The sequence below is a fragment of the Bubalus bubalis genome, chromosome 17 (assembly GCF_019923935.1).
Source record: "Bubalus bubalis isolate 160015118507 breed Murrah chromosome 17, NDDB_SH_1, whole genome shotgun sequence".
Taxonomy (NCBI): Eukaryota; Metazoa; Chordata; class Mammalia; order Artiodactyla; family Bovidae; genus Bubalus; species Bubalus bubalis.
This window is the reverse complement of record NC_059173.1, coordinates 17,061,994-17,085,448: the sequence shown is the minus strand read 5'-3', so window position 1 is coordinate 17,085,448 and position 23,455 is coordinate 17,061,994. Positions and strand designations below refer to the sequence as shown.

General features: G+C 42.7%; 1 protein-coding gene across 7 annotated transcripts in view; it reads left to right on the top strand.

The window, feature by feature from the left end:
* The window catches only part of CIT (citron rho-interacting serine/threonine kinase), a 175,653-nt gene that overhangs the window by 15,004 nt on the left and 137,194 nt on the right, over positions 1 to 23,455 (top strand). For all 7 annotated transcript variants that reach the window (XM_044930176.2, XM_044930175.2, XM_044930173.2 and 4 more), the window contains exons 4-6: positions 3,710 to 3,885; positions 7,210 to 7,311; positions 22,647 to 22,789. In XM_044930176.2, coding sequence (XP_044786111.1) covers positions 3,710 to 3,885; positions 7,210 to 7,311; positions 22,647 to 22,789 — 421 coding nt within the window. The remainder of the gene's footprint in view (positions 1 to 3,709; positions 3,886 to 7,209; positions 7,312 to 22,646; positions 22,790 to 23,455) is intronic.

Sequence of the window (23,455 nt, the reverse complement as noted above, 5' to 3'; positions counted from 1 at the left end):
GCTGTTTCCACTTTCCTGTTAATTGTAGACCTCTACATTGTTTCTGATTTTTCTGTAACAAGCAGTGCCCATCATAAGTATCTTGATATGTGTGTCTTTTGAACATTTCTGTGAAGGATGCATTCCTAGACAGTGAAGTGTTGCAATACTGAGTTTTAACAAAGGAAGCAGCATTCAGCTGTGGTGGCTTTTGCTCCCTGGATCTATATATGTATCTGGGAAGATCATTCTCTGACTGCATTTTCATTTCATGCTTTGGGTCTCTACCTCAATGTCAGTTCCCACCATGTTCATAGTGGGTGGGGATGAAGGTTGATGTGGTTTTGTAGTCACAGAAGTTGCTGGTGGGAAGAGAAGTTGTGCAGGGTTATTTTTCACAGTCATAGGTACGAGTTTAGCATCTCACCTGTTCACCTTGATAATCCCAAAGTCTTTGAATAACAACATTGCGACTTGGAGTGGTTTCTCAGAATTCTGAGAGTGTCATGGTGGTTTTGCCTGCAAGCAGTTTTGTCTGCTGGGGTGATTGAGATGCCTGGTGGTTGCTGGAGCCAACCCAGAGTTATTAAGTTGGACAGTGCTGTAAGCAACGCGGGGGCCCAAGGCCTTACAGAAGAATCAGGAGAGGCTGGCCTTGTGTGCAAGCAGTAATGAAATCAGGTTCAAGTCAGAAAATTGCAAGTCAGCATATTTGGGAAATTAATAATTCAAAAACTCAAGTACTAGGTCTGAGAGAAACTTGGAAGAAGACAAGGAAGAAAGACTGGGCTTGACACAGAGATGTCAAGGCAAAAGGAAAATATCATGCCGCATTCAGTTCTGCTTCTGCATGGAATCCTCCCTGAAGGCGCTCTAGATTTATTTTTTTGTTTTACAATGGCCACGGTGAATTGAAGCGAATCTACTCACCCCTCTTGCCTGATTCCTCAAGGGAACAAAGAAGACGTTTTTAGGATAACAAGAGATGTTGTTAGTGCAGTGGCGCTCATCACATGTGCCTTTGATCCAAATGAATTCAGCTCCACCCATGCAACCAAGAAAGGGAGTGGGTAACAACAATTAAAATTGCATTGGCTAATTCATCAATGTGCTGCCAAATGACTGTGGTTATGGAATGGCTCTGCCCTTTGTTGGGCTATGTTCCTTTAGCTGTGTCAACAACTTGCCAAGTGAATGTAGCTCCCAGCTCTGCCTGGTGCCCTCCCACAGAAGTGGCTCCAGTGCACCTGTGGGATTTCAAGAGTCCCTTGGTCTTCACCATGACATCTTTCTGAGGGATTCTCCAGGATAATTCTGATGACATGTTACTGTTGTCTTCCTTTGGAGTATAACCCTGTATATGGTGCAGTTTCCTTGTAATGGACAGGACTGAAGGATTTGGTCAGTCACAGCTGTTCTGCTCTATTCCTTTTTAAAAAAAATATTTTATTGAAGTATAGTTGATTTACTAATATTACATTAGTTTCTGCTGTACACCAATACGGTTATATAATACATGTATATATATATATATTCTTTTTCATATTCTTTCCCATTATGGTTTATCACAGGATATTGAATATAGTTCCCTGTGCTACACAGTAGGACCTTGTTGTTTCTTCATCCTATAAATAACAGTTAATATCTGCTAATCCCAAGCTCCCAGTCCTTCCTCCCACCCAACCCCTTGGTAACCAGCAGTCTCTTCTGTCTGTGATTCTGTTTCATAGATACGTTCATTTGTATTTTAGATTCCATGTGTAAGTGATATTATATGATATTTTGTTTTTCTATTTCTGACTTACTTTGCTTGTGTGTGTATGTTGCTGTTGTTAGTCGCTCAGTTGTGTCTGACTCTACGTGACTCTGTGTGACCCCATGGACTGTAGCCCACCAGGCTCCTCTGGCCATGGGATTCTCCAGGCAAGAATACTGGAGTGGGTTGCCATGCCTTCCTCCAGGAGATCTTCCCAGCCCTGGGAATGAACCCAGGTCTCGTGCACTGCAGGTGGACCATTTGCTGTTGGAGCCACCAGGGAAGCCAGACTTATTTTGCTTAGTATGATAATCGCGAGGTCCGTCCATGTTGCTGCAAATGGTATTCATCCTTTTTCTGTGACTGAGTAGTATTCCACTGTATGTATATACCTCATCTTCTTTGTCTATTCATCTGTCAGAGGACATTTAGGTTGCCTCACGTCTTCGTTATTGTAAGTAGTGCTGCTGTGAGCATGGGAGTGCATGCATCTTTTCAAATTACAATTTTGTCTGGGTGTATGCCCAGGAGTGGAATTGCCGTATCGTATGTTAGCTCTGTTTTTGTTTTTTGAGGAACCTCTATACTGTTTTTCATAGTGGCTATAGCAGTTTACATTCCCACCAACAGTGTAAGAGGGTTTTCTTTTCTGCACACCCTCTCCAGCATTTGTTATTTGTCAACTTTTTAATGATGGCCATTCTGACCAGTGTGAGATGGTACCTCATTATAGTTTTGATTTGCATTTCTCTAATATTTACATTCCATTCTATTCTTTAGATCATTAGAATCACTATATATCTATCCTGTGATGCCCCAATTTAATGTTGTTAATAAATGTATGTTAGATTCCAAATTTGCTACCTGTTTAGTCCATACTTTAAACACGGAGAATCTCTGACTGTTATGAACTGAATGTTTTTACCGACCTTCCTGCTTCCTTCTCCAGTTCCCCAAATTTATATGTTGAGGCTTTGACCCCCCAAAAGTGGAGCCTTTGGGAGATAATTAATTAGATGTAGATGAATTCATCAAGGTAGGCCCCATGATGGAATTCATGTCCCTAGAAGAAGAGGAAGAGAGATGAGGGCTCCTTTTCCTTCTACCACATGAGAAATACAGGGGCTGCCTGTCAGCCAGGAGGTGGGTTCTCAACAGGCTCTCAGCCTGCTCTCCCTCACAGCCTCTAGAACTTTGAGAAATTAATGTCTGTTGTTTAAAGTGCTTTATCTGTGTGTTTGATGCTTTTGTTAAAGCTTTTAGGATAGAGGAAGACACCGGCTGAGAGATTGCATTCAGAAAAGGAGTAAAACTATGCCTAGAAAAGAGACAGTTGCAAACCCATCAAGCTGTGTGACATGTCAGCTCTGCAGGGCCAAGGTCAGGCCTCTGCTTGGTTCCTCAAGCTCAGGCTTTTTCTCTCTTGGTAGTGCTGCTACATACTATGTATGGCAAGGAGGGTATTTACTGACACAATGCAAGGGAGATAAGACCTGGGCTAATGGAGTAAAACTGAGTAGAACATATGGAATCAGGATGGAATGTTCTGGAAGTCAACCCCAAAGTCAACTAAGGATGGGGATCACATTGCTCATATCCCATTATAAACCAGTCCAGATGCTGATAACATGTTTGACCACACTCACTGCCCTGCAGCCCCCGTAGAGGGGGAGGAAAAGCATGATTTCTGTTCTCCTTCCCCTGTTTTCTGCATCTACAGGATTCAGATCATAGCTGCCATGGAAACTGTGCGTTGGAATTTCTGGAGCCCTTAATTTTAACTTAGCATAGAAAAAACACTTTTGTGCTGATTTTATAATTATTCACGACAAGGAGAAAGTGACTAAATGTCTCCTGACAGTGAGGGAAGATACAGCAACGCTTTCTTCTTTCTTCCTTTCTTCTCGCTTTCATAAAGATACGAGTATTTGAAGTACGTTATGGATCCAGGAGTCACTCTTCCGTCTTTTGCAGATTCCGATATCATAGCTGAGTTGCAAGAGCTCCAGCCTTCAATGAAGGACTTTGAAGTGAGAAGTGTCGTAGGCTGCGGTCACTTTGCTGAAGTACAGGTGGTCAGAGAGAAAGCGACTGGGGATGTCTATGCCATGAAAGTCATGAAGAAGAAGGCCTTGTTGGCCCAGGAGCAGGTAGGAGCATTTAACATCCAGCCTCCCCTGTCTGAACCAGCAGGTTCGTTGCAGAGATGAGAATCTGCTGAATTGACACCTGGGATGGAGCCAGTTTTCCTCTGCATCCCTAGTTTTAATTACTGTGGCGTAGCCAGGAAGGTCTGAGCATGCTTTCTTGAACTGATATTGACTAATTTTGAAGATTGACAAGCTCCCTTGGGTTGCTTGATCATGTTTTTATAGTTGTATATTATTCAGAACCAACTTGGCCTTTTCACTAATGAATTTGAGATGATCTTTTGTGACCATCCACTGGGAATTCAGAGATGTGCATATCATGGGGTGAGTTAGATAGCCTTTGCTTTTGTACACATCTTATATATTTGTGTTGGGGGCCTCTGTACTTGATTTTTTTTTTTTTTTTTTTTTGGTATTTGGTTTTAAAACAGGCCTCTGAAGAAATTAAATTGTTCTGTGGCTAGGGAGTTGCCAGTCTGAGAGGAGGTGAGAAGTTATCTTTCTGGTTGTGGTGTTTTTCTCTCTTTTTAAACAAGGCTGCTGCTCCCAGACGTTATTGATTCATTTGCAGTGTTTCTAGAGAGACGGCCATCAGCCTTGGTGTTCAAAGAGCAATTTATTAGTTACCCATGTTCGAGAGCACATCATGTGTCCGATAATGGACCCAGCTCTGTGGCAAGTCTGCAAAAGGAATCAAAGCTCCGTGGCTCTTAGTTTCAGGGTTTCAGCACAGCCTTGGAAAGTTGAGGAAAAATGGCAGATCCATAAAGCAGGCCCTTAGGAGCTAAAGCATCACAAAAGAGGGAGCAGTTAGCAAATTCACAAACGACAGAATGAGGAAAGGTGTGGGTGAGCCAGAGACAGGGCAGGTTCACACTGCTGAGAGGGAACATGGGTTCTGGGCAGGGAGAAGTGACGAGAATGTACCAGGTAGAAGTGTGCTGTTCTGGAGGTGTAAGTGCTAGAATGCTATGCAGATGTATGTGTTTGTGTGTGTTTAGAAGTTTAGAACAAATAGACTGGAAAATGAGGAGAAGTAAGGACATGGGAGTTGGGAGGAGGTGATTGGTGGGAAACCTCAAGAACTCCCTTCTGGCTACTGTGATAAAATATGCATCACATAAAATTTACCGCTTGAACTGTTCTGAGTGTACAGCTCTGTGGCATTAAGTACATCGGCAGTGTTGCATCACCATCACCACTGTCCAGCTTTAGAACTTTTTCATCATCCTAAATGAAACTCTGTACCCATTAAACAGTAACTCATCATCCCCCCCAAGAACCGGTTTTTGGAGTTGGAATTTAATTTGTGAGATGCTTGGGGTTCACATAGGCTTTTGGAAGCAGAAGGTTGGGATCGGGGTTTCAGCACTTCAGTGACTGTGTGACCTCTGGTCAAAGACAAAGCAGAGGGCAGGAAGCTGCTTGTCAGAATCTGAGAATGCTGTGTCTTTTGTTCAGGAATGAAATGTGGGCAACTTCATAGAACGATTACATGACAGGATGTGGCAGATCATTTGGAAGAGAGGTGTGGAAGATGCTCACTGAGCCTCCCAGCACCTAAGAAGCACCTGCCATCAGGCCACACCTACTAAGCACCTGTTGGGTCTGGTGTGTCCTAGGTCCTTGGAAGAGGCCTTAGATGTAGCCTTGTGCTCCTTATATTTCATATGGGCAATGGTGCATAGAAAAGGAAATGAATCCAGCACATTCCATACTGCAGGTGAGGGATAGAGACCCTCACTCAGCACATCCCATACCAGGTGAGGGATAGAGACCCTCACTCAGCACATCCCATACTGCAGGTGAGGGATAGAGACCCTCACTCAGCACATCCCATACTGCAGGTGAGGGATAGGGACCCTTGCCCAGGTGTGCTCCTCCGGGTGAATGACTTGAGTCACCCTGTGTGAGGTATATGCTGGGGGATTTAAAAATCTCACATACCCAGGAGCTAATTAAAGCCACCCACCCGTTCGTTACCTGAGCCATGCAGGACTATCACAGACAGGATGCTCTGTTCCTCTCATTGCATCCCAACAGGGGAGTCTCAGTTGCGGCTTGTCACATTCCTGAGGATGTCAGGTTGGTATCTGCTGCCCTTCAGTGCAAGTTACTCCTTTCCTCTTTGTAATTGCATATGTATTTTGGAAGGAGATACTTTCAAACTGGGGAAATACCTGTTTCTGATAAAACTTTCAACCCATCCATTTATTTATATCTGTATGCACTTGCGTTTGCCTGTCAATGAGTTATAATCCATTCCTATCAGTATATGTTTTTATACTCAAATTGTTCCCAAGTTGGCCAATGAGAATCTCTTCAGGTTGGCTTTTGTATATCCTTTTGACATATTCCCCATCTTTGAATTCTGTGTTACTTTCTGATACAAGATGTTTGGGCTCTTAAACTCACTTTACCTGCCCCAGCTCCACAGTCAGTCATTTCTCTGGGAGCCCTGCATTTTGTTATTTATTTTTTTTTTAAGTGGAAAACAGTATTTAGAGGCCAGGGTCTGGGCACGAGGTGTTCTCTTTGCTATCAGGATGTCATTGCTGCCAGACTCCATTCAGTGGACAAGGCCAGGAAATACATGTACGTGTATGCAGCATACCTACCTCATACACACGAACATTAACATCTGTATTTATTTCTGTATCTACTTGTGTATGTTGAAAACCATGTATTCACATCAGCATCTCCAAGTCCTCTCCAGCTTCATAAGGTTTGTTATCATTTTCACCCTTTCCATGTTTGTAACTCTGATATCACCCTCAATGTTTTTTACTTATTTAATGCACCTGTGTCCGTCCGTCAACTCTACCTTGACAGGCTCAGATGCTCTAGGTCATCTAGACCTAGATTGACTTCCTCACCATACGTGAGCCTTTGATACCCCACATTGGTCTGCTCCACATGTGGTTGCTTCCCTCCTCACCCTGCTCGGACCTGTCACCTTGTTCTGGACTACCATGGCTTTCCTTGTCACTTGTCATGGATGTTTATCTGGTTATTCTCCATCTCATGGTTTTAGGACTGAATTGCTCAGTAAGGGAAGATGAAGAGAAAGATTTAAATTTAAAAGATGTTGGTCAACTTCGAAGAAAGACATTAAGTAAATAACTGGACACTATTGTATGGATCTGGCAAAAATTGAGCAAAGTAGGCATAAGAATGAGATTTGTGGAATGTTGGACTATGTGATGGTTTTTTAAAAAAGAAACAAAACTAGGTATCAGTTTAAGCTTAAAGGGAGAACAAAGAGCATTTCCCCCATCACACTTAGTTCTTTATAATTGTCTTAATAGTTTCTATTCCTCCTAGGTCTCATATTTTGAGGAAGAACAGAACATATTATCTCGGAGTACAAGTCCTTGGATCCCCCAGTTGCAGTATGCCTTTCAGGACAAAAATAACCTTTATCTGGTGAGTCTTTCCATCCATCTCTGTAGAATTAGCCTAGTGTTGCAATAATCAGATAGCACGGCTGTGTAATTGAATGTGGTTCTTGGCCACATGGCCCATGACACTTTTCATTCATTCTCATGCTCTCCTGCCTTTCAGGTGTCTTCTTGTTCTTGTCCTAAAGATGAAGACCTGATCTATTTAGAAACAGCCCCATTTATTGCTGGATATTGCAGCTATGGCTCAAAGGGCAATAAAGAGAAGTCATTTATTGGCAATAGTCTGATAGTACCTTTAACAAAATCTTACTTTAAATTTTAAAAATTGAGATAGAGCATGGTTATTATAAGAAAATGCAAACACTGAGGAAATGTATGAAATAAAAGAGAACATGCTTGACCTTTCTCGCTAATTGCTGTCCCCGGGGAAACACATGTTAATGGTTATGTATGTTCGTTCTGGCTCTTAACCGTGAGTTGTGGAAAGAATATTTCTGTGCCTGTGCCTATCACACATGTATATAGTTTGTTTCACAAAAATGGTGTGTTACTGTCTACTCTGCTCTTCAACTTCCTTTTTGCCTTTCAGTAATTTCTCCCTGACATCTTTTCATGTCAGTGCATGCAGATCTGCATTGTTTTTTTGAGCAGCACCATGGTTTTCACATAACGTGCATGTAGTATAACTTACAGAATGTTAAAATTCATTTTGGGGCCTTGTTTAGGTTCTTAGGGATTTAGATTCCTAAAGTTAAAGGTATCTTAGAAGCAAGTTTCGGGGAAGGCAATGGCACCCCATTCCAGTACTTTTGCCTAGAAAATCCCATGGGCGGAGGAACCTGGTAGGCTGCAGTCCATGTGGTCACGAAGAGTTGGACATGACTGAGCAACTTCACTTTCACTTTTCACTTTCATGCATTGGAGAAGGAAATGGCAAGCCACTCCAGTGTTCTTGCCTGGAGAATCCCAGGGACGGGGGAGCCTTGTGGGCTGCTGCCTCTGGGGTCGCACAGAGTCGGACACGACTGAAGCGACTTAGCAGCAGCAGCAGCAGCAGCAGAAGCAAGTTTTGTTCTTGATTCAGCCCTTAGAACAAGACTATCCTATTACGTTGAATGGAGATAAACTTTTATAGAGCTCACATCAGAGAAGAGGGTAAGAGATGGATGCCTATTTGTTTTGAATCTTCACTGGGCATTTTGGGGGGACTTCACTGGTGGCTCAGATGGTAAAGAATCTGCCTGCAGTGCAGGAGACCTGGGTTTGATCCCTGAGTCAGGAAGATCTCCTGGAGAAGGGATTGGCAACCCACTCCAGTATTCTTGCCTGGAGAATCCTATAGACAGAGGAGCTTGGCAGGCTACAGTCCATGGGGTTGTGAGAGTCAGACACGACTGAGCAACTAACACTAGGAAAACTCACCACCTTTATTTCTGATCTGGAATAAACAGTTTATTTGCCTTGGTTTCATCTTAGTTGGGAACCAGTACCGGTGGGGAGGCTCCTTCTGGTCCCACCCTGCCTTCTGAGCAAGGGTATTCTCACATGGATATGCTGGGAGACTGGACTTGTGCTCACCATGCGATCCTTCAGAGCCATCGCCATGCCTATGGCTGTATGTCCTGAAACTTCTTTTTCTTGAATATTGTCCTGGAAGCTTTCCTTCCTTGAAACCTGGAGCTTGAAGCCCTGACCTTTACAAATGACCTTGGTGTGTTTCTAGGCTCATTGGTGTCCTAGGACATTTGTTGGATATGGTAATATTTGTCCTGTGCTATGTATGTCTTGTGGAGCCCCTCGTATTTGGATGTATTAACAGATTTACTCATTATCTGTTAGAAAAGCAATTCCTTTGACACAGTAGGTTCTTTGTTCATTATTGTTGTTTTGGATATTTTTAACTAGAGCTCTGCAAATGATACAGAACATCAGCTCGGGAGCATAAGGTTTGTTTATGAGGCTACACAGGCAGTCCCAGAGCTGGGAAGGGCTCTAATTTTTGGTGAAAGTTGAGAATCCACCATTTTCTGGTCTGCCTTGCACTGCTCCAAAAACTTTACCATTCTCTTCCTCTGAGTTGAAGAGCTCAACTTTTTTTTTTTTTTTTTTTTAATCTTATTTATTTTATTTTTTGACTGTGGTGGGTCTTCATTGCTGTGCAGGCTTTTCTCCATTTGTGGTGAGCAGGGGCTACTTTCTGGCTGCAGTGTGCATGCTTCTCATGGCGGTGGCTTCTCTTGGAGCTCAGCCTTTTTGATCTCCAGTCTCATGCAACTTCTTAATAGTTCAGTTCAGTTGCTCAGTCGTGTCCGACTCTTTGCGACCCCATGAACTGCGGCACGCCAGGCCTCCCTGTCCATCACTAACTCCCGGAGTTTACTCAAACTCACGTCCATCGAGTCGGTGATGCCATCCAGCCATCTCATCCTCTGTCGTCCCCTTCTCCTCCTGCCCTCAATCTTTCCCAGCATCAGGGTCTTTGCAAATGAGTCAGCTCTTCACATCAGGTGGCCAAAGTATTGGAGCTTCAACTTCAACATCAGTCCTTCCAATGAACACCCAGGATTGATCTCCTTTAGGATGGACTGGTTGAATCTCCTTGCTGTCCAAGGGACTCTCAAGAGTCTTCTCCAACACCATAGTTCAAAAGCATCAATTCTTCGGTGCTCAGCTTTCTTTATAGTCCAACTCTCACATCCATACATGACCACTGGAAAAACCATAGCCTTGACTAGACGGACCTTTGTTGGCAAAGTAATGTCTCTGCTTTTGAATATGCTGTCTAGGTTGGTCATAACTTTCCTTCCAAGGAGTAAAGTGTCTTTTAATTTCATGGCTGCAATCACCATCTGCAGTGATTTTGGAGCCCAGAAAAATAAAGTCAGCCACTGTCTCCACTGTTTCCCCATCTATTTCCCATGAAGTGATGGGACCGGATGCCATGATCTTAGTTTTCTGAATGTTGAGCTTTAAGCCAACTTTTTCACTCTCCTCTTTCACTTTCATCAAGAGGCTCTTTAGTTCTTCTTCACTTTCTGCCATAAGGGTGGTGTCATCTGCATATCTGAGGTTATTGATATTTCTCCTGGCCATCTTGATTCCAGCTTGTGCTTCTTCCAGCCCAGCATTTCTCATGATGTTCTCTGCATATGAGTTAAATAAGTAGGGTGATAATATACAGCCTTGATGTACTCCTTTTCCTATTTGGAACCAGTCTGTTGTTCCATGTCCAATCACTGTTTAAAAAAAAAAAGTGATCACTGTTGAAGTACTTTGGAACTTTCACACTATTATGGTAAGTTTTGGTAGAGGTGATGACAGATTCTGAGTGTTCTAGGTGAAGGAACTCACATTCGTGAGGACTAGTGGTTCAGCCCCAAATGGCAAGTCCCTGCTCGTTTCTGGAGGGAAGCCATCTTCTGCTTGTCTTTGGAATGGCCAGTGAGGACGATCAGCGGGGACCTGGGAGTAACACTTGTAGTTTTCTTCACGTTGATTGTAGTTGTTTTTTTTCTTTCCCCACCACTCAACAGTTTTTACAGCACATCTTTAAGGGGGTAACATTTGGGCATTTTGAGAATTTTAAACTCTTTGGTTTCACTCTGTTTATCCTTACTAATTGGCTCTGTTACAGTAGTGAGAACCTTCCCATTTTTTCCTTAATTACGGATTTAATTGCTGTGGATTCTGTTTGGATATAGCTTGTCTGGAATACCTTGTGCTTTGGGAATATCTACCATTCCTCTGCTAGGACAGCCTTCCGTCGGCGGGGTCTTCAGGTTGTGGGGCTTCCGTCTGGATCCTGACACCAGCACTGACATTCTTAGCTGAAGACGGTCTTCTTAGTTTTTCTGCCCACCATCTTGCAAGATGGGACTGATCTCAAAGTGACTGTTTTCTGAAGTTCTGGTTGCCTCAGCACCTCAGTACCTGGCTACAAGAACGTTTTTATGCCATTCTTAAGTAGCTCCATTAGGTATAATTATCGCTGGGTATTTGGTAATCTGGTAATTATTTCCTTGCCTACATTTTCTTTTCCAGCACTTTGGTACTTTGAAATAAAATGCTTGCTAAGGGTACAGTTTTCATATGAGAAATCCAAGCTTAGCATAGGACTTAAAATATGATAGATCCACCATCTCTTATCTGCAATTCTGAAATACCCAGTGCTCTGAATAACCTCAGGTTATTTTATTGCTTATTTGGCAGAAGACCTGACTTGAACTCTGTAGCAAAACTTGACCCGAACTCCTATTTATTCCCTTTAGTGCAGCTATTCATCCATTTTGCTGCAAATTATGAATCTGTGTGATTACAGGGTGCTATCCCAGGTCCTACCTGAGGGTGTTACATAAAGCATATGCAACATTTTACCCTCCTAAAATTTGAATATTTCTGAATCTGGAGACACGTTCTGCCTGTGGTAAGATAAGGGGACTGTAGATCTGTATTTGCTTTGTAAAGCACTGAAATTCCCCTGTGCCTATAGATGATTAAACTTTTGAAATTTGGGGAGACCTACAAATCACAGTAAACTCCCCTGGCAGTTAAATATTAATGTATAATGCAATTGGAGTTTAATTGAAGATACAGTTAAAATCAGTGACATAGCAGCACTATTTGCAATAGCTAAGACATGGAAGTAACGTAAGTGTACACCAACAGATTAATGGACAAAGATGTGGTATGTATACACAGTGGAATACTATCCAGCTGTAAAAAAGAATGAAATAATGTCATTTGCAGCAATATGGATGGACCTAGAGATTATCATACTAAGTGACATAAGTCAGAGAAAGAAAAATATTGTATGTTACTGCTTCTAAGTAGAATCTAAAATCATGGTACAAATGAACATATTTAAAAAACAAATAGATTCATAGACATAGAAAACAAAGATGGTTATCAAAAGAGAAAGGGGAAGAGGAGGGATAAACTGAGAATTTGGAATTAACAGATACACACTACTATGGATAAAATATATAGTCAGCAAGGACCTACTGTATAGCATAAGGAATTATATTCAATATCTTATAATAACCTATGATGAAAAAGGATCTGAAAAAATACGTATACTTTCTCCACGCTCTTGCCTCTTTCCCTGTTTACCTTGTTAACTCTTGTTTCTCCTTCTGGGCTCGAGTCAGATGTTACTTCCTCCAGAACCCCTTCTTGGACCTGTGGGAGGGACACCCCTCTGCTGTGTGCTCAGAGCAGCCTGAACTTGCTCTTGGTGAGTGGATGGCAGTTGCCTTCACCAGGCTTCAGCCTCCATCAGAGTGATGATATCTCCCTGGCTTCTAGTAGAGCTTCCACAGGTTGTCGCTTAAGAAATATTTATTGGTTGGATGCATGATTAATTTCATAGAAATTTGATTTACAGACAGTGTACTTACAGCCCTATGGAAGTTGTATTATGTTAATGTTGTTTAGTCGCTTCCCAGGTGGCACTAGCAGTAAAGAATCCACCTGCCAATGCAGGAGATGCAGGAAACTTGGGTTCAGTCCCTGGGCAGGAAGATCCCCTGGAGTAGAAAGTGGCTACCTGATCACCAGTATTCTTGCCTGGAAGATTACATGGATGGAGGAGCCTGATAGCTTACAATCCATGGGATCACAGAGAGTCGAACACAACTGAGCGACTAAGCACAGCACAGTCCCTAAATCGTGTCTGACTCTTTTTTGACCCCATGGACTGTAGCCTGCTAGGCTCCTCCATCTATGTGATTTCCTAGGCAAGAATACTAGAGTGGGTTGCCATTTCTTTCTCCAGGGGAATCTTCCTGACCCAGGGATCACACCTGTGTCTCCTATATTGGCAGGTGGATTCTTTACTCCTAAGTCACTTGGGAAACCTGTTGAGTTAATAGTATGAGTTTTTTTTCTCCGAAGTATGCTGTTGAAGACAGGTCCACTGAAATTTTTTAAAATTTGATTTGCAATGCAAGGAAATTGAACTTGGATCTTTTTGAGTTTTGATGGTTAAAAATTTCCCATTCATAGTTACACACCAGTGAGTGTGGCTTACCAGGTTTTACTATAGAAAATCCTAGCAAAGTCCGTCTTAACGTCTGGTCGCGTATCCTGGCAGGTGGCCCACAGAAGCTGTACTTTGTTGATCTGGTTCATGATGAAATCTGTTCCATTCTGTTTAACAGATGCCTTCCCCAATGTCCTTCCATGAAGGAGCTGCCGGTCTCCACAAAGAAAACATTGTTCTGCAACTCATCACTTGTAGTGTTGTATCTAAATTCTTTGTGCGATTCGTAAAGCTTTCTAACTTGTGCTGATATTTTCATACTGTAGGTCTTTTCAGGCTGCCCATGCTCTGAGCCTATTACTGACTCACAAATCTATTTTCCTTTTTGTGACCTTACATGAGCTTCCTTCTGTTCATTCCCAAAGTTTTCTTCCCCCTAGTTGCACACAGGGATTTATTAGTTAAGGTATAGGCTTAGGTCATGTAACAAAGAAACCCTCAAATACAGTCCAGACTGGTGGGCAGCCTGTTGTACATGATGATTCCTTCCTGTGGCTTCCTGCGCCTTAGGATGTTGTCCTCTTTGACACGCTTAAAGTTGGACCATTTCATGTCTATATGTTCCATGTGGCTGGGAGGAGAAAAGAGCAGAAAGGCAGAGCAAGCAAAGTCCTTCTACACAGGATGAGTCAGAAGTGGGACGCATCACTTCCTCTCACGTCTTGTTGACCAGAACTTTGTCATGCCTGTACACGTCTGTACTGTCTCACTGCGTGGCCTCTTACTGCTGTGGGAGAAGGAAAGAATGGATTTGGGGGATCAGTTAGAGTCTGGCCCAGAGGTTAAAACAGCTCCTTTTGTAGATTAACAGATGGGGTTAGACACGAGGCCCCCGAGCTCCACCTCCCATGGTCTTCCTTTATTACGTTTATACTGTCACATCCAAAACCGTTTCTAACACAACCATGTTCGGATGTCCTGCTTGGGTTTAGTTCTTTACATTTCTTGTCTTGCTTTTAACCCATGGGGATACCATTTTGTGGATACTTCCCTTCCTACGTAGGAGTCATGTGAAGGGGGACTCTTCTGGGCAGTGGCCCCAGGGACTGTCTGATCACCAGCCTCTGCCATCATTGGGGGGTGGGAGAGGGTTAACGAATACTGCTTCTTTGTTTATTTTATTTGAGTGAAATACGGCAGCTTAGGATCATTTTGACAGCGAGACATGTGCTGTTTTGATCTCTTGGGTAAGATGATCCAGTTTTAGGCATGTCTCAAAACTCACCAGTGCTGCCGCTTCACAAGCCAGCTGCCCATTGGAAGGAAGCTGTTACTTAGAATATAGGTTCCTTTTATTCTGTTCCTTGCTTGGTCTCTCCGGAGTCATTGGCCTTTTCAGCTTCAATTTTCTCATTGGCGAAATGAGATATTAATACGTCTTATTGACTCCAATTTGATTGCTGAGTGTGTTATTGCCTCAGGGGGTTCTTTGAGTTCTCAGTGCCTTTGAAGTAGTGGTTCTGCGTGTTGGTCTTTTGAGGCATATTTCAGAGGCGTGCATTTAGAGTTTCACCATTCTGGGGACTATAGTTATGTTGTCCTGATTTGCCTGGCCCCAGTCTTCAGCATTGCTGATCCAGTAGGTCTTGCGGGGTGGGGCCCGAATTCTCATCGGGTCCCAGACCCCACTTTGAGAACCAATGACCTACAGCCATAGCTAGTTTCTGGTTACCGCTTCTTCCTTGTGCTTCTTTAGTCATAGTGTGCACATCCGAGACCCCTTTCCTTATCCTCTCAGGCCAACAAATGGTGCCTACTCCCCTGCTGTTGATCGCCCCGGGGTGTTCAGCATCTGGTGTTCATTTCCTTTAACCTTTCCCACACCTCTACACATAGCCCTTTCCTCAGTTCATGACCTCAAATCACCTAGTTTGAGTATGGGGTCAGCTTCCTGCCAAGACTCTGGATGATTTGATGCTCAATGAGGATTTTTGAATAGAAGGATGACCCAGGCTGGGATTCATACTTTCTGACGTAAAGGGCCTTCTCTCTTTTTCTCTTGGTCACCTTGCCCTTCAAGAAGAAGAATTTAGGGTTTGTGCCAGGGGCTTCTCTCCTTAGAGTATCCATCCTGTCCTCCCCTGAGCCAAAGATCAGGAACACTGGGCAGGGCGGGTGACGATGCCAGTAGCAACCTTAACATTTTCATGGCACTTGCAGTCACGCTGATTGTAGTGCAGGCATTTCAAGGACATGATTCTAAGAGGCGGCCAGCGCAGTATGCCTTTAACGACACCAGTATGCAAATTGGGATAGAATGCAAAGAACTATTATAAATCTACCCCCATATGTACACACATACATGCAAGCCTATGTGTGTGTATGCACACATACACATTTTTCCTTCATTTCAAATACAACGCACCTGATGGGAATTGCCATCCCAGCACTTGGGTAGAGATGCAAACACCAAGAGAGAAGCTGCCGCTTCTTCCAAACTAAACACATGTAAGATCTGCCCTTTAATTAGCATCTGCAGCTGCTGCCATCAGAAAGGTCTGTCTCTTGTCGGCCGGGACGTCTTTGCTTTAAAAGAGCAAGTCCATTATAGCTCCAAGCCAGGCTGCTCTGTCAGCTGCTGTGCTTTCTCTGCCATCCGCAGCGCTGTCACAGTGTTCAGGGCTGTTTTACTGTAGGGCTTTTTTGCATCCTCCTGGCTCCCTGGCCTCTATTACCATGCCTTAGTGATCACTGTTGAGGTGACCTGCAGGGAGATCTCCTATTTTTGCAGGGATGCAGGATGGTTGCTTCAGTGCGGGTGGACTGGTCATGTTTCAGCCCTTTGCTCTCAGTGATCTTGTCCTAATATGCGGAATGGCTCCAGGTAACCGCTGGAAAATTATAAGCAGCAGAAGTGAGGGCTGTATTCAGGCCAGGTTTCATACCAGGGCGTCTCTTCTGTAGAATCTTCTCACTTGATTGGAGTAGTGACCCATGTTGCCCCTGCGGCCTCATCAGCATCGGGTCTTAATACAGTGCTGCATCGCAGTCACCCCAGAAGCTCCTTGAAATGCAGATTCTTGGCCCCCACCTGTGGAGCTTGATCCATGAAGAAGTTGATCCATGGAATCCACATTTTTTGGCAAGCTCCCTCAATGGTTGGGATGAGAAAGAGACATACTTTATAATAAACCCGCTAGTATTACTGAATTTTTTTTTCCAGTTCTTTTTCATTCTACCTGAATTCCAGCTCCATGAAGGCAGGGATTTTTGTCAGTTTTTGTCACTGCTGTTTTTCTATTAATAATATCTAGAATAGTGCCTGGCACATAATAGGCACTCAGATATTTATGTGGATGAATGTGTTTTATCCTTTTTTAAAAGAAGTGTTTCTCCAGGTGATTCTGGTGTATAGACAGGCTTGAGAAGCCCTGCCCTAGAGGACTTGCCAGTTTTTTTTCTTGGGTTAGAAGTCACTTTTCCAGGGAGGATCCATGTCTCTCTGGGCATCTCTGAATAGTAAAAGTCAGGGTTGGAGTCCTTTTAGGGGACAAGTTCGGATGCTGTGAATGATCTGTTTGGTACAACCTGGGTGGTGACTTTGGTCTAACGTGTTCATTGTGTTCTGTTCTGCTGACCTTGGTCTTTGGTTTATAGTATGTCATTTGGTATAAAGACTTGAAAACTCTTGGTGTGAGACTTGATGATGCTTTCAGAACTCCTTTTTTTTTTTTTTTTTTTCTTTTTAATTGAAGTGTAGTTGATTTACAGTGTTAAGTTCTGTACAGCAAAGTGATTCAGTTATACTTATGTACAGAGTACATTTTTATAATATTCTTTTCCATTATGGTTTATCATAGGATTGACTATAGTTCTCTGTATTATATAATAGGATCTTGTTATTTATCCATTCTATATATAACAGCCTATGTCTGCTAACCCCAACCTCCCATTCCATCTCTTCCCCCACCGCACATCAACCACCATTCTGTTCTTTATGTAATATGATTCTGTATTTGTTTCATAGACAGGTTTAGTTGTGTCATAGTTTAGATTCAACATATAAGTGATATCATATGGTATTCATCTTTGTCTGACTGACTTCTTCACTTAGTATGATAATCTCTAGTATGTTACTGCAAATGGCATTATTTTATTCTTTTTTATAGCTGGGTAGTACTCCATTGTTGGAGAAGGCAATGGCACCCCACTCCTGTACTCTTGCTTGGAAAATCCCATGGACGGAGGAGCCTGGTAGGCTGCAGTCCATGCTAAGGGTTAGACATGACTGAGCGACTTCACTTTCACTTTTCACTTTCCTGCCTTGAAGAAGGAAATGGCAACCCACTCCAGTGTTCTTGCTTGGAGAATCTCAGGGACGGGGGAGCCTGGTGGGCTGCCGTCTATGGGATCACACAGAGTCGGACACAGCCGAAGTGACTTAGCAGCAGCAGTACTCCATTGTGTGTGTATACACACACATACACACACACACACTATATCTTCTTTATCCATTTATCTGTCAACAGGAATTTAGGTTGTTTCCACGTCTGGATTGTTGTGAATAGTGCTGCTGTGGGCATAGGGGTGCATGTATCCTTTTGAATTAGAGTTTTGTCTGGATACATGCCAAGGAGTGGGATTGCTGGATCATATGGCAACTCTATTTTTAGTTTTCTGAGGAACCTCCATACTGTTTTCCATAGTAGCTGCACTAACTTATGTTCCCACCGACAGTGTAGAAGGGTTCCCCTTTCTGAAAACTCTTGATTTGGTATCATTTTTTTTTTTTTTGTAAATTAATTAATTTTAATTGAAGATTAATTACAGTATTGTAGTGGTTTTTGCCATACATTCACATGAATCAGCCATGGGTGTACATGTGTCCCCCATCCTAAACCCCCTCTACCACCTCCCTCCCCATCCCATCCCTCAGGGTCATCCCAGTGCACTGGCCTTGAGCGCCCTGTCTCATGCATTGAACCTGGACTGGCCGTCTATTTCACATATGGTAATATACATGTTTCAATGCTATTCTCTCAAATCATCCAACCCTTGCCTTCTCCCACAGAGTCCAAAAGTCTGTTCTTTACATCTGTGTCTCTTTTGCTGTCTCATATAGGATCATTGTTACCATCTTTCTAAATTCCATATATATGCGTTAATATACTGTATTGGTGTTCGGCTTCCCTGGTAGCTCAGCTGGTGAAGAATCTGCCTGCAATGCAGGAGACTCCTGTTTGATTCTTGGGTCAGGAAGGTCTGATGGAGAAGGGATAGGCTACTCACTCCACTGTTCTTGGGCTTCCCTGGTGCCTCAGCTGGTAAAGAATCTGCCAGATGGTGATTGCAGCCATGAAATTAAGAGACGCTTGCTCCTTGCAAGAAAAGCTATGACAAACCTAGACAGCATATTAAAAAGTAAGACACTACTTTGCTGACAAAGATCCATCTAGTCAAAGCTGTGGTTTTTCCAGTAGTCATGTATGGATGTCAGAGTTGGACCATAAAGAAAGCTGAGCACCGAAGAATTGATGCTTTTGAACTGTGGTGTTGGAGAAGACTCTTGAGAGTCCCTTGGACTGCAAGGAGATCAAACCAATCCATCCTAAAGGAAATCAGTCCTGAATGAATATTGGAAGGACTGATGGTGAAGCTCCGATACTTTGCCCACCTGATGTGAAGAACTGACTGATTGGAAAAGACCTTGATGCTGGGAAAGATTGAAGACAGGACAAGAAGGGGACAACAGAGGATGAAATGGTTGGATGGCATCACTGACTTGATGGACATGAGTTTGACCAAGCTCTGGGAGTTGGTGATGGACAGAGAAGCCTGGCGTGCTGCAGTCCATGGGATCACAAAGAGTCAGACACGACTGAGTGACTGAACTGACTTGAAAGTCTAAAAGTGTTTTCTGAAAGTGTCCGAGTCCTGGTTCTTTATTATTTCTTTAGACTCAAGAGCAAAACTAATGAAGTTTGGTATCACCACACACAAGTTGTCTTCCCTTGGGTTCCATTCATCCCAGGGTGAGTGACTGTACCTCAGTAGGATAGTTTGGGGATGGGGGTCACATCGTGGGTAGCCAAATTTAGCCAGTAAGTGCCTAAACTAAGTTCTTCTGATGGTGTGCAGTTGGGATGTTCAGTAATTTTCTGGCAGTCCAGAATCTTGTTGGAAGGTCAAATTTGATTAGGTTCTTTGATAAGGAGTTTTGTTATTTAGTATGTCTGTCTTGACTTCATGCTGTAGAGCCTCCTGCCTAGTAGCTGTTGTCATTTTTGTTGCTTATTTTCTTAATGAGCCGTTTTCAAGAAATGGAAAGTTGTTTGACCAGTAGAAAAGACTAATCTAGTTTGGGCAGGGATTTTCAGCTCAGGAATTTGGATTTTCTGGATAGAAGCAAAGCTTACATATGTTTTTGCCTTTCTAAGAGATGGTTCTGATTGTCTGAACTACTTTTCATTGTCATTACAGATAGAATTTTGTTTAAATATTTATTTGGCTGTGTCAGATCTTAGTTGCAGCATGCAGGATCTTTAGTTGCAGCACTTGAGCTCTTAATTAGTGCATGTGGGATCTAGTTCCCTGACCAGGGATCATACCTGGGCCCCTTACAATGGAGTGTGGAGTCTTAGCCACTGGACAACCAGGGAAGTTCCACAGATAGAATCTTAGTGGCCAGCAGCTGCTCTGTGTTTGACTTTCTCAGTCTTAAACTTGCAAGCCATTCTATTTTCTTCACGTCTTTAATAGAGCCGGATCAGAAAATTTGTAAGTGCACCATGTCGTCATAAATACGCATTGTTCCTATTTTAAGACATTTTGGTTCTAAAAGCATGAGTACTTCTGTTATTATCTGCAATATTTTTTTGCATGTGGATATTTAAGACCTTTTTAATGGCAGTATATATATTTAAAACAGACGTAAAAAAATTAACATTCACCCACATGCCCAGAGCGTGTGGAGAAGCAGGTTGGGATGTGTGGGTGAGCAGTAGGCAGCCAGGTGCCTTCCGCGGGCTCTTCGAGGATTGGGACAAGCAGCTTACATCTGCCTAGAATTTGAGGGAAATAAAGTCTGCATTTTAGCTGATGCTCGTTCTCAGCGTTGCTGTCCTTGTTAGTTCATAATGGAAACTTCATTTTCAAATTGTCCGGTATCTGGTTGAGTATCTGCTACGTGTAAGATGCCAGGTGACGAGGGGCCCTTGGGGAGGACATGCAAATTCCTGGTTCCTCCTGAGGTCCCTGGTGTCTGTTAACCTGGTGTTGGGCAGAGACTATACTGACCAGCCTGAGGCCTCTGGGGACATGTGCAGCTGCTCCATGTCTGACTTGGCTAGAGCCTTCTTCTAATTCTGGGCTGAAAGCAAACAGGAATTTGGAGGAGGATGGAGATAATTCACATCCTGTAGTTGGCTTCTATAATGCAGTGGTTTGAGAGATTTGTGTCCGTGTGTGCTAAGTCGCTTCAGTCATGTCCGATTCTTTGCGACCACATGGACTATAACCTCCCAGGCTCCTCTGTCCATGGGGTTCTCCAGGCAAGAATACTGGAGTAGGTTGCCATGCCCTTCTTTAAGGGATCTTCCTGATGCAGGGATTGAACCCGCATCTCTCAGGTCTCCTGAATTGGCAGGCAGGTTCTTTACCACCAGTGCCACCTGGGAAGCCTTTGAGAAATTTAGTGTTTTTTAAAAGCTTTTAAGAACTTGCGTCTTTCCAGAAAGGGTTTGAGACAACTTGAAAGACACACACACACCCACATATATATATAGACATATAGATAAAATGGGAAATCAGAGCAAAGGACAGAAGGAGAGCTTAGGAAGTGTTGGCATGATTGCAAAGATGGTCAAAATGGGTCCCAGCTTCTCCTAGCCAGAGTGAAAAGGATAGTGCCATGAATTCAGGGCAAGGAAAGGACTTGAATGGTAGTGGAGGATCTTGTGGGCACTAGGCACAGTCTTATCCCCATTTTACAGAGGACAAAACTGAAAGGCAGAGAGTCACTGGGCTGAGACTTGAAACCTGCTGGGGACGAGCCTTGAAGCCTCTGGAATGTCAATCTGTTATCAGGAGGTGGAAGAATTTTGGTTTCTTCAGGTGGAAGACATTTTTTGCTAATGCAGCATTTTCTCTAAGGCTGTACTTTATATTCTTCCAGTTTTTCCCCCCCTATGTATATAATAACAAATGTAATAAATACTTTTTCAATCACAAAAAGTTTTAGTGTATCCTGTTTAGGGCATCACTTATCATGGGTAGCTTTCCATGGCAGAATGACTACATCAAATCCATTTTTTTTTTTAAGATTTCTTTTTTTGGGGTATGTGTACCATTTTTAAAGTCTTTATTGAATTCGCTACAATATTGTTTTGGTTTTTTGGCTCCAAGTCCTGTGGGATCTAAGCTTCCCAACCAGGGATCAAACTTGCACCCCCTGCACTGGAAGGTGAATTCTTAACCACTGGACCTCTAAGGATGTCCCATCCATTCATTTTTAATATCTGCATCTTAACCTATTGTTTAGATGTATCATATTTTAGCAGTCTCTTAGTGATGGCTATTTGATTTCCAGGGTTTCTTTTTCCCATATTACAAACAATTCTGCAGTGAATCTCTTTATTGACAAACTATTGCAAATTCCTATGAAGTAAATGGTCAGAAATAGAATTACTGGTTCAAAGGGTATATATTTACATTTAAAAGTTAAAAAAAAATTTAAATTGGATAATTGCTTTACAGAATTTTGTGGTTTTCTGTCATACAACAAGATTCAGCCATATGTATGCCCATGTCCCCTCCCTCCCCAACCTCCCTCCCCATCCCACCCTTCTAGCTTGTCACAGAGCCCTTGTTTGAGAGTTAAATTTTTAACAGAAGTGGTCAGATTACCTTCCAAACTGTTTAAGGAAAAGATTGTATCATGTTTATTGTCTACCTCCTATATTCTGTCTGGTGCTGAGAGGAATGCAGAAAGGTTTACAGAAAGAGGGTTTGTTGCCCTCCAGGAGTCTCCATCTATGCTGTGCATCTAATCAATCCTAGGGACTGTCTGGGGTGTCGACCTGGGTGGGTGGGTGAGTGGGTGGATTTAATTCAGCTTTTCAAACTTGCCTTGCAAACCCTGTGCATGGTGTTTAGGAGGTGTCTTTATTGTATTGATTCTCTTGGGTAACGGCTGTAATTTCCTTAGGGCAGGGACCTTATCCTACATGAGACTTACAGTGTGTCTCACACATCTTCATAGCTTTGTGAAGAAATTGTAATTATAACATGTCAGGCAGTATTCGAGGATCTAATTGAGAACATTTCCTTTTTTTTGGGGGGGGTATATGAAGAATGAATAATTTTGGCATTCTGTACAGGTCATGGAATATCAGCCTGGAGGGGATTTGCTGTCACTTTTGAATAGATATGAGGACCAATTAGATGAAAATATGATTCAGTTTTACCTAGCTGAACTGATTTTGGCTGTCCACAGCGTTCATCAGATGGGATATGTACATCGGTAAGTGAGACTCTGGTAGTCTACTGAGAATTTACCTGTATCACCTAAGACTTCCTAAAATGGAGTGAGTGATTTCAGCATCAAAATAATTCTTCATCCAGTTTTTAGCCAGTCTTCACCAATAATTGGCTTAAGGCAAATTGTGCAAAATGGCAGATGTTTCTGCTTACCCATTCAACAATGAAATAGATCTAAAATTGTAGTGTTCTTACATTTGCTAGTAAGATCTGTTAATGTGGCTAATAAGAGGAGCTCTTAAGTTCTTTGGGTGCTATGGTAGGAAAACCAAATTTAATTTGCACAAGGAAGAGGCCTACCACACAGAAACAGAAGACAATGTAGTCTTCTTACCTCGCTTGTTAGTAATCGACAAATGTGTTCTCCCAAATCGTCAATTGGAAAGTGTTTCTTTACATCTTCACTAAAATGTAAATTTTATGAGCATCTGAGAATGTTGTGGGAATGGAATGCTGGTTAGACCAGGAACCACAAAATCCTGAATAGAGTTTGGTTTTTTTCCCATTGACTAGCCATATGACCATGAGCAAACCCCTTAGCTTCTTGTGGCCTTAGTTTTCGTAATATAAAATGTGTGTCTTGAGGAGAACTAATCCATCTAATAACAGGTATTTGTTCCCTTTCCTTTTCTGCTTCCCTCCCTCCCCT